The following is an 11,367-nucleotide window of genomic DNA, read 5'->3' on the forward strand; positions in this document are numbered from 1 at the left end:
TTAAAAGTTACTTTAAAGAATAGTTCATGACTCGTGTATGAAAAAAAGATGAGAAAAAAACAAGATACATAGATGATTTGCCTCAGAGGTAGTGACAATTCAAAATATCAACATCCTCAATCTGGTAATATATTTTTAGAAAATGCATCATTGGCAAACAATCTAACATCAACAAAAAATTCAATCTACAAATAAAAGAACTGATATGAACTTATTCTGTTACACAAGATGGAAGGAAATAAGGCCTCAGCTACGATGATTCATAGAAACAATCAAAGTTGTAAAACTCAATAATAAACAATGTTATGCATCATAGGCCATCCCATTCACAACATATACTCTACTAGAGTAATAGCTATAAACATTGTAATGCAGATTATCACACATTAACAGTAATCAAATTTGACAATTGAGCATCAGAGAGATTCCCATTAGACTAAGTCTATCATTACTCCAGAAGGAATTCTGATGTCCCTGTCTTTTCTATCATCACTTGCTTCCATCTTCATATCTAAATAAATCATCATATAATGATGAAAAACATAATTAATTTTGGCAGTAATTTGAATAAAAACTAGAGAATTTTAAGCATCAGAGAGATTCCCATTAGACTAGTCATCTTCACTCCAAAAGGAGTTCTGATGTCCCTGTCTTTTTTATCATCACCTGCTTCAAATTCATATAAATAAGAACATAATTTTATGATGTGAAATGAAAATATAAATGCAAATGCCTCAAAGCCTCAGCTGTATAAGTTTTTTTCTTAATGATGAATTCACTCAAAGTATATTTAACACCATCATCGGCGAAAGGGCATTCCAAGAAACATTCTCAATTTCTAGAAAAATAACTTCAAGCATAAAAAAAATGCATCAGAGATTCTGATTTCCGTGTAAAAGTATCAGCTTTCTCCAATTCGGAGTAAGATACGTTTTGAAAACCATCACTTGCATAAAACTTGATCAAATAAATACAAAAAGGATCTGAAATCGAAAACTAAGAAGATGATTTTTGAAGAAAGCAATTGACCAAGAATGAAAACAGCGAATCAAGGGTTTAGAAATTGGGAATTAGGGTTTATGATAAGACTACGAATTGAGGGGCCGTATATATATAGATGATTCTTTAAATTACGGCGACTCGGTAGCTAGGGTTAGGCCCCAAAATTTGGGCTCTAAAAATGCAACCAAAATAAATTTGGCCCAAATTTTTTGTCCAAGTAAGTGTAAGAGCATCTCCAGTGGGCGGATGTCCCACTCGGACATTCACTAGGACATCCCAAAAACACCTCCTGTCACGTCACTAGGACATCCCACCCCATTGCCACATCACTAGGACATCCCCTGCATAATCCGCCCTTCCCATCGCCCTTCCCACTAGGACATCCCGCAATAAAAAAATCATAAATTCACAAATAAAACAATTTACGTTTACGGAAAATAAAATTTGACCGAGAATACGAACGAGAAAAATTAACAACTGCATCGGAAAAAACATACATGATTCGAAAAAAAAAATTACATACTAGTAAAAAAAAATGCATACATTATCACGTCAACCCCTCAGAGAGAGAAACTTGTTATTAACACAAGTGGTGCGAATGAAATAAAATTCAACTAGCCGTATATATAGAGTTAAAAAAAAATTAAAACGGGACGTCCGACCGGACGTCCGACTTGAAGCCACAGTGGCGGACGTCCGCCCGCCTGTCGCCGGGACGTCCGAGGACACCCGACGTCCTCACGGGACGTCCGTATCCGACCTTCGACCTCCCAACGGCGGACGTCCCGGTCGCCCTTCCCGGTGTCCGACCGGACGTCCTACCGGAGGGGCGCCATAAGAGATGCTCTAAGTGTAACATTCAATATTTGAAACAAACAATTCACCTATATATAACTATTACTTTGCTTATTCCTTAGATTCCATCAAACATTTTCCATTTTACTACTTTAGTCAATTTCCTAAATATTCCGTATTGCATTTTGAATAACTATACCGCCACTACCTTTTATAGTCAATTTCCTAAATATTCCGTATTGCATTTTGAATAACTATACCGCCACTACCTTTTATATTCATATCAATCAACCCATTTTATAAACAATCAATTTTCGAAAGTCGTCCTATGATATGGTATTTGGGAATTAGAAATTTTCGATATATCCAGATTTTAATTGTGTGTGTTTGTAGGGATTAGGTAGGGAGGCTTGCAATGTTGGCCTTCTTAGCATTCATCATCCAGCACAAAGTCACCGGAAAAGCGCCGTTCGACAACCTGCTGCTGCACCTTTCGGACCCATCAATGATACAGACATTCAAGAGCTAAAATCAATACTTAAAAGGATGTAATTGAGGTTGATTTTGTCTGAAATTTAAGCTGTTTATGTCTAAAATTTGATACATAGTGCTACATCTATTTCATTCTCACTCATCATCAATGAAAAAACTCCAACAAACACATGCACCTTTCTTTCAGTTTTAGCCAACACAATGTATTATCTCTGTATTCCTACAAAACTAAACCAATTCTCTATGCACCAATTTGTTCATAATCCTCTTTGCTTGATCAACTCAGCTACATGTATTATGCATATATTTTCTCAACTCCAGTAAACTCGAGCAAGCTGCGTGCGATCCACACTTCGAGTCAATCACTGCATTAGTTTGGAGGCTGCAAAAAATGACAAGTAGTTTGCATCAAGTTTGCTAGCTAAAAGTTAGTTACAATTTGAAAATTTGTTACACATATCAAAAAATCGAGACGTGCTCACCTGAGGATAAGAGTGATCGTTTAGCATGGAAATGGCGCACGAGCCAGCTGCAGGAACCAAACTAGGAGGGAAGTTGTTGCAGACAGATCTTGGAAGGTCGAAATTCCCGTTTATCTGGTAGTCCAAGCTACTCAGTTGAAAATTTGCATCCTTTCCGGTCTCCATCATGTCGGGAAAACTTAAATTTCCGAACGAACTATAGGGATATTGATCGCCAAGAGGAAGCCTCAACTGAGCAGAATATGTGTAATCATCAACTGTCAAGCCCTCCTCTAGTCTCTCAGTTTTCATCTGTCTTGAATTCTCAAGCTCCTGTTCTTTCACATCAGCAAAGTAACCCGAGCACGTTGGGAAGGATGCATCTCTCGAGCATTCCATATCTCTGATGACACAAATTGAAATGAAGTTACCTCAATACAAGTCATAAACATGGATATATGTGAAAAAACAAAGATAAGGTTACCGGCTTCCCAAGAACTGGGGTTCCCCCGGTAGCATCATATGTTGAGCCTCTCCACCAGGAAGCCACGACTGGTTCGTGCAGTCCTGATCACTGGTTGTTGCTAAGGGAAAAGGCATGGCGTTTGGGAACTGCGGTTTGGGAAGTTCTTGCTCGTAAACTCTGCCAAAGTCTCCACACACCTGGCTTGTGCAATCAAACTGAATGAGTGGTTCCTTAAAAATCTTCTCCTGTTGAAGGAAAATGATATCAGTAAGCTTATATTCATCACGGTTAGCCTACATGTTTTGCGTTTGCGCCTACTGTTTCGACTCTATTTGACCTTGTGTTTTGATTGAGCTTCAACTTATTGAAATGGCCCATAAAGTCTACTTAGGTACCTTAGTTACTTGAGTCCTGTTCAGCGATTCCCGGAGAGAATCTTCCATCTGATTCAGGTGTTCGACGTCTTCAATAGTGTCAGGATTACTCCACCATCTGAATACAAATGAAACACTTCAGTTCAAATATCAACAAGCAATTCAGCTTGGAATGGAAATCATAGACAGATTTGAATCATGATTTTTGAGAAGATACACATCACTGCTTAGTTTATGAACCAAAAGACCTGAGATTTTTTACCTTACTCTTTCACGTGCTTCATCGAGTTGAAGTTGAAGAGACATTACTCGGTTTTGCATTTCCTATCAATTATTAGAACACATTAGGCATTTCAAGAGTTCGATCAACTCGACTCTCATATGGCTTATGGCTAGTGAGTGTACCTCAATAGATGGAGTACTGCCAAACGAAAATCAGAAAAGGAAAAAAACATCAGAAACTGCATAGGGCTTAAGCAGTTAAAATGGTCCACAGAGGGAATAGTTTACCTTGTATCAAGAAACTCTTCTATATCAACATCTTGGTCAAGCTTCTTAAAGTTTCTTTTTAAAGTCTATCACATCATAACATCTTCACTTACATTTCAAGAACAACATAAAGGTAAACAAGCATAGTTCACATTAAACTTACTTCAAGGCTCTCCAACCTCCTGTTTGAAATTCAGAACGAAAAGAGACCGCGTTATTATGACAGCCCTTTAAACGAATTGACAGATAACCATGTGCTACAATTATCAGTACCTCTTTGCCCTTTCTTTTGGTGTAAGTTGCGCGTATTTTGCTATCATTTCATCGATGTTGCTGAAACCAAAAAGAAGACGAATCACGACATATCCATTCTAAAGCCAGTTCGATGGAATGTACACAAGAAACAGCAGGTTCCTGGTTGTCTAAAAACATGCAGTCTTAGATACTACAAGACCTTATTCTTCAACATCAACCTTGTTACAGAGCTTACAACGATAACGTATAAGCTACAAGCACTCTAGAGAAGAGGCTTTCCATGTATATCTCATTGCTCATCAACATGATCATGCAGAATAAACGAATGATAACCTCGTTTAAAGTCCAAACTATCGATGTAATTGATTGCTACCTTCGTTGGCCGCAGAATATAGATGGCTTCCCAGATGGAGAGAACATGATAAGTACAATGGGAATGTCACATAAAACAGAAATTTCTTGGGCTTTTTTCAAGATTCCAGCCCTTCGTTTTCCATACGTAACCTGCCGGCTATTCAGAGTCTCCAATCTCTGAATCTTCAGCTTCACCCTTCCCATCCTACAACTTCAAACCAACAAATCCCTATGTCAACTTTCCAAATTCATACAATGAAACAGATTGAACTATTTCCATCTCCATTTAATGTATTGTCCTAAACCATTCATTGCTTTTGATAAAGTAAAAAACATCAAAATGGAGATCAACTTTACATGACTAAGAATCAAAATCACACATTTTCAGATTATAAAAAAGCAATCTTTCCTAATACTATATAACAACAAGCAAGCACCTTGATGCACAACCCTCCAAACAAGTGCAAATTCCGAGATACAAATCCTGTATTTCACAAACAAGGGATTAAAAGTAGGAATCAGAAAATAAAGATTTGAATGTGAGACAGTCCCTCATTCGAAGATTGAAACCCCTTTTGGCATTGTGGCAACAATATGCATAAAAATGCAAATGGAAAATGACCTAAAAAATTGGATATCCAAATGAAGGGATGAATGATGTAAGCTGCAATATTGGGTTGAGGAAAATAAAAAAAAGGAGAAAACAGGGGAAGGAGGAGGAGTGAATGATTTGAAGGGAGGTATGCAATGAGAGAGAGAAAGAGAAGGCTAAAGAGAAGGAGAAGGAGATGGATAAGGGAGAAGGAAGGAGAAGCAGACAACAGGTTGTACTATGATTTCGGCAGTTAAAACGATAACCGAACCTGCCTTCACCAGATGCGCGTACGGACCTAATATTTTAAAATTTTAATTTTATATTATAAAACCAAGTAAAAGAATATAAAATAATGTTTATTTTTGTTTTAAAAATTGATGGAAGTTAAACTTGTTGAAATTTGGCAAAATATTTGCCATCCCACATGGGCGGGGAGTAGATAGTTTGGGGGTGTGGCTTCCAAGAGCTCACCCCCCATTTTGTAACACATCCTCAAAATTGTATTCTCTTCTCCGTCTAAATATAACGGGCTCTGCAGAGGGTGCTCGGAGACGTAGGCATTTTGGCCGAACTCCGTTATCAAAGTTTCGGGTGTGTTCTTTCTTTATTATTTATTTTGTTCCGCATTTATTTCTGGGTTTATTTTCTGTTGTGATATTGTATTCAATATTATTTGCGGGTTTGGTAGTAGTGTTTTGTACGGTTCTTTTGGGTGTTTTTATATTGTGATAAATACATCGACTGATAAATTCTGTTAGGAATCTGGTATTTAAGAGGGATAGTGTCCTCGCCAGTCTTTCCAAAGAATTTATTTGGAGAAGTAATTTTATCGAGTAGACCCCATTGGGTTAACTCTGAAATTACTGAATCGGTTCATTTCACTATTTGAGAGAAAATTACCCGATTTTCTCAACAAGTGGTATTAGAGCCAAGGTTCGTCCTTGGTTCTATTGTTTGTAATATTGAATACTTTATTTTGAGTCTGTAATGGCGGGTAATGATCAAGAAAACAAGGCTAGTTCTTCGTCATCGTGGTCGAGGTTTCCACTGTCAAATATGAAATTGACGGTGGAAATATTTGACGGTACTGGCCATTTTGGTATGTGGCAGGGGGAGGTTCTAGACTCTCTTTTCCAGCAAGGTCTTGACATTGCCACTGAAGAAAAGAAACCAGAAGATATAGATGAGAAAGATTGGAGTACCATAAATCGGTTAGCTTGTGGAACAATTCGGTCGTGTCTGTCCAGGGAGCAGAAGTATGCTGTCAAGAATGAGACTTCTGCACATAGATTGTGGAAGACACTGGAGGACAAATTTCTGAAGAAGAGTGGTCAGAATAAGCTCCTTATGAAGAAAATGTTGTTCCGATTTGAATACCGACCAGGTACCACTATGAATGAACACATTACTTTGTTTAACCAATTAGTAGCAGACCTGCTAAATTTAGATGTGAAATTTGAGGATGAGGATCTGACATTGATGTTGTTGTCGTCTCTACCTGATGAATTTGAACATCTAGAGACCACATTACTCCAAGGTAAAGAGAATGTGTCTTTAGATACTGTATGTTCTGCTTTGTATAGTCATGAATTGCGAAAGGCAGATAAAATGAAAGGCAAAGCAGTTACAGATGAAGCATTAGTGGCAAGAGGTCGTCAACAAGGCCGATCAAAGGAGAGAAGAGGAAGGTCCAAATCGAAAAGGCGAGTTGCCAAAGATGAGTGTGCTTTCTGTTATGAGAAATGACATTGGAAGAAAGACTGCCCAAAGTTGAAGAAGAAAGAAAAGGCTTCGCAAGATGCAAATGTTGCTGAATGCAAAAATGATGCGGAGTCAGATTGTTCTTTGACGGTTTCACCTTCAACATCGCATCCAGACGAGTGGATATTAGATTCAGGTTGCACCTATCATATGTGTCCCATCAGGGAGTGGTTCTTTGATTTCGAAGAACTCAATGGCGGACTTGTTTACATGGGAAATGACAGTCCATGTAAGACAACCGGGATAGGCTCAATCAAGCTACGGAATCAGGATGGATCCACCAGAATTTTGAAGGATGTGCGGTACGTGCCCCAGTTGAAGAAGAATCTCATCTCATTAGGGGCCTTAGAATCTAAAGGCCTAGTTGTGATGATGCGAGATGGAATTCTTAAAGCAACTTCAGGAGCATTGGTGATGCTGAAAGGTGTGAGGAAGAACAATTTGTATTACTACCAAGGTAGTACAGTTGTTGGGACAATAGCAACTGCAACTTCGAGTAACAAGAAGAATGCAGAGGCGACGAAGCTTTGGCATTTGCGATTGGGACATGCTGGTGAGAGATCATTGCAAATTCTCGCCAAGCAAGGATTATTGAAAGGTACGAAGTCTTGCAAATTAGAGTTTTGCGAGCATTGTGTTCTGGGAAAACAACGAAGAGTGAAATTTGGCACTGCAATCCATAATACGAAGGGAATTCTGGATTACGTGCACTCAGATGTGTGGGGACCTGCCAAGACTCCATCACTTGGAGGTAGACACTATTTTGTCACTTTTGTTGATGATTTTTCCAGGAGAGTTTGGGTGTACACTATGAAGAGCAAAAATGAAGTCCTTGGGATTTTTCTGAAATGGAAAGCTCAAGTTGAAAATCAGATGGGGAGGAAGATCAAGGTTCTCCGATCTGACAACGGTGAAGAATACAAGAGTGATCCTTTCCAAGATGTATGCCAGAAGTGGGGCATAGTTCGGCACTTCACAGTGAGAAATACACCACATCAGAATGGAGTGTCAGAGCATATGAATCGAACAATAGTGGAGAAAGTTCGTTGTATGTTGTCTAATGCTGGGCTAGACAGAAAATTTTGGGCTGAGGCCATCACATACGCTCAACACATTGTCAATCGTTTGCCATGTTCTGCCATTGATGGCAAGACTCCTTTAGAGGTATGGTCCGGTAAACCAGCAACTGATTATGATTCTTTGCGTATTTTTGGTTCTATTGCATATTATCATGTGACTGAGTCAAAATTGGATCCACGTGCAAAGAAGGCTTTGTTTATGGGTTACAGTGCTGGTGTTAAAGGATATCGGTTATGGTGTTTGGAGTCTAAGAAGACGATTGTAAGTAGGGATGTTACCTTTGATGAATCTTCCATGTTGAATAAGGAAAATCCAAATAGTAGTGATACTTCGCAGCAGGTGGAGTATACACCGAAGCAGGTGGAGTTCGAAGAAGCAGTTGTGATCCCAACTACGAACACCACAAATGACTCTCCTACGGAAGAAGAAGAAGAGTCAGATGATGAAGAGGTTCCACCCCAAGAACCTTCGCAGCAATCAGAGCCAATTGCAGTCAGGCGAACGAGGCGGGAAAACAAGAAACCCGCTCGATTTGCGGATATGGTAGCATATGCGCTTCCAGTTGTTGATGATGTTTCATGTATCTTTTCGAAAGCTATTGGAAGTTCAGAAAGCGATGGTTGGAAAGGTGCTTTGGAAGAAGAGATACAATCTCTTCAGAAGAACAAGACGTGGAAGTTGATGACATTGCCGAAAGGCAAGAAGGCAATTGGATGTAAATGGGTTTTTGCAAAGAAAGAGGGATTTCCTGACAAAGATGATGTTCGCTACAAAGCAAGATTGGTAGCTAAAGGCTACGCCCAGAAAGAGGGAATTGATTACAATGAGGTATTTTCTCCTATTGTTAAACATTCCTCAATTAGAATTTTATTGGCTTTAGTAGCGCAGTTGAATTTGGAGCTAGCTCAACTTGATGTGAAGACCGCGTTTTTACACGGTGATCTGAAGGAGGAAATCTATATGACCCAACCGGAGGGATTCAAGGTTGCTGGTAAAGAAAATTGGGTTTGCAAGTTGAACAAATCGTTGTACGGATTGAAGCAGTCTTCAAGACAGTGGTATAAACGGTTTGACAAGTTTATGAAGGATCAGATGTACACAAGAAGCAAATACGACCACTGTGTGTATTTGCGCAGACTTCAAGATGGTTCCTACATCTACCTACTCTTATACGTTGATGATATGTTGATAGCATCAAAGAGCCAAGTTGAAATTGACAGATTGAAGGCTCAGTTGAGTAAAGAGTTCGAGATGAAGGATTTGGGGGAAGCCAAGAAGATTCTCGGCATGGAGATAACAAGAGATAGAGAAGGAGGCAAGCTTTGGTTGACACAAAAGGAGTATTTGACCAAAGTACTATAGCGTTTTGGTATAAATGATGATTCCAAACCTGTAAGTACCCCACTTGCTCCTCATTTGAAACTTAGTTCTCAGTTATCTCCAAATACGGAAGATGAGCGAGAATATATGGTGAAGGTTCCCTATGCTAACGCAGTTGGAAGCTTGATGTATGCAATGGTGTGTACAAGACCAGACATTTCACAGGCCGTTGGTACTGTGAGCAGATACATGCATGATCCAGGAAAGGGTCATTGGCAAGCTGTGAAATGGATTCTGCGGTATATCAAAGATACTGTAGACATTGGTTTGTTGTTTGAGCAGGATAAATCACTTGGTCATTTTGCAGTTGGATATTGTGATTCCGACTATGCTGGTGATTTGGATAAGCGAAGATCTACTACGGGCTATTTGTTCACTTTAGCGAGTGCGACAGTTAGTTGGAAGTCTACCTTGCAGTCAACGGTAGCTTTGTCTACGACAGAGGCAGAGTACATGGCCATTACTGAAGCTGTGAAGGAGGCGATTTGGCTTCATGGGTTGCTGAAAGAATTGGGTGTTGGTCAGAAACAACTTTGGAGAATCCTGCAGATATGTTGACCAAGGTGGTGACGAGAGCCAAGTTTGAACATTGTTTGGACTTGGTTAATATTCTGCGATTTGGAGCTGGCGCTTGACTGCGCCAATATGAAGGCACCGTGAGTCGTTTGTTTAGATGGAGAAGATTCGTGTTCGGTGGGATTTGAAATTTTGCCAAGGTGGAGATTTGTTGAAATTTGGCAAAATATTTGCCATCCCACATCGGTGGGGAGTAGATAGTTTGGGGGTGTGGCTTCCTATAAAAGGAGCTCACCCCCCATTTTGTAATCCATCCTCAAAATTGTATTCTCTTCTCCGTCTAAATATAAGCGGGCTCTGCAGAGGGTGCTCGGAGACGTAGGCAATTTGGCCGAACTCCGTTATCAAAGTTTCGGGTGTGTTCTTTATATATTATTTATTTTGTTCCGCATTTATTTCTGGGTTTATTTTCTGTTGTGGTATTGTATTCAATATTATTTGCGGGTTTGGTAGTAGTGTTTTGTACGGTTCTGTTGGGTGTTTTTATATTGTGATATATACACCGACTGATAAATTCTGTTAGGAATCTGGTATTTAAGAGGGACAGTGTCCTCGCCAGTCTTTCCAAAGAATTTATTCGGAGAAGTAATTTTATCGAGTATTCCCTATTGGGTTAACTCTGAAATTACTGAATCGGTTCATTTCACTATTTGAGAGAAAATTACCCTATATTCTCAACAAAACTACCCGGCTACCAAGCATTTGGGCTGATTTCAGTGTCCAAAGATGTGTAGTAAGCCCAAATATTATTTTCTTTGATTTGATGGGCTTTTCTTCATGGCCCATTTCACATTATATTTAACACAACAATATATATTATGGCCCTATCACGATTCTAATATAATTCTTTAGTGGCACACCGTATTATATTATTATTTTTATTAGGTTGTTAATTTATTAACAACTTTATTATATTAATGTCATTTTTAAAATTATGAATCATTGTTTACGTTGTAATACAGTTATATCAATTTACAATTTAATTTAACCAATCAATATATGTTTTACATTGGAAAAGTTTCCTAAACATTTTTTATTCAAATGATAAATACTTATAAGAATCATATTTTTATTTCCAAGAATCATATCTCCCAATAATATTTTTTCATGATAGAGATCTGTGGTTTTCTTATATGCGTACGTATATAAGGAGAAGGCAAAGTGCTACTCAAAGTATTCTGGATTTATTAATCCAATTTTTGTCTACTCTACTAGAAATTGTTAATATAGAATGGGAAAGTAAATCGACTAGATAGATACCAAAATCTTGTTAGATTTTTGTTTAGT

The 11,367-nt window shown here is 38.6% G+C and overlaps 1 protein-coding gene and 3 non-coding genes across 4 annotated transcripts; all 4 read right to left on the reverse strand.

Moving 5' to 3' along the window:
* Window positions 1-410: 410 nt before the first annotated feature.
* On the reverse strand, window positions 411-500 carry LOC121788141. Its single transcript, XR_006047593.1, has one exon. It is a non-coding gene; the product is annotated as a small nucleolar RNA R44/J54/Z268 family (small nucleolar RNA).
* Window positions 501-585: 85 nt separating this feature from the next.
* On the reverse strand, window positions 586-673 carry LOC121788140. The gene has a single exon (XR_006047592.1). It is a non-coding gene; the product is annotated as a small nucleolar RNA R44/J54/Z268 family (small nucleolar RNA).
* A 64-nt stretch (window positions 674-737) lies between these two features.
* Window positions 738-812, reverse strand: LOC121788139. Its single transcript, XR_006047591.1, has one exon. It is a non-coding gene; the product is annotated as a small nucleolar RNA Z267 (small nucleolar RNA).
* Window positions 813-2,438: 1,626 nt separating this feature from the next.
* Window positions 2,439-5,501, reverse strand: LOC121786069 (agamous-like MADS-box protein AGL65). Its single transcript, XM_042184589.1, has 12 exons — window positions 5,311-5,501; window positions 5,126-5,172; window positions 4,708-4,899; window positions 4,353-4,412; window positions 4,243-4,261; window positions 4,101-4,165; window positions 3,996-4,011; window positions 3,853-3,914; window positions 3,612-3,708; window positions 3,235-3,461; window positions 2,772-3,153; window positions 2,439-2,671 (listed from the first exon to the last, which is right to left on the reverse strand). Exons 3-12 carry the CDS (start codon window positions 4,890-4,892, stop codon window positions 2,660-2,662), a joined length of 1,125 nt encoding a protein of 374 aa, XP_042040523.1. The 5' UTR covers window positions 4,893-4,899; window positions 5,126-5,172; window positions 5,311-5,501; the 3' UTR covers window positions 2,439-2,659.
* Between the last annotated feature and the right edge of the window lie 5,866 nt (window positions 5,502-11,367).

Source organism: Salvia splendens, chromosome 22 (assembly GCF_004379255.2).
Source record: "Salvia splendens isolate huo1 chromosome 22, SspV2, whole genome shotgun sequence".
In the NCBI taxonomy this organism is placed as follows: Eukaryota; Viridiplantae; Streptophyta; class Magnoliopsida; order Lamiales; family Lamiaceae; genus Salvia; species Salvia splendens.

What these genes read in the sequence shown, in the direction of transcription:
- LOC121786069 (XM_042184589.1), bottom strand. Translation starts at nt 4,892, where the DNA reads ATGGGAAGGGTGAAGCTGAAGATTCAGAGATTGGAGACTCTGAATAGC. An exon ending in ATATTCTGCGGCCAACGAAG is followed by an intron (nt 4,413 to 4,707) that starts GTAGCAATCAAT and finishes TTTTGGTTTCAG; the next exon opens with CAACATCGATGAAATGATAG. An exon ending in ACAGGACTCAAGTAACTAAG is followed by an intron (nt 3,462 to 3,611) that starts GTACCTAAGTAG and finishes TTCCTTCAACAG; the next exon opens with GAGAAGATTTTTAAGGAACC.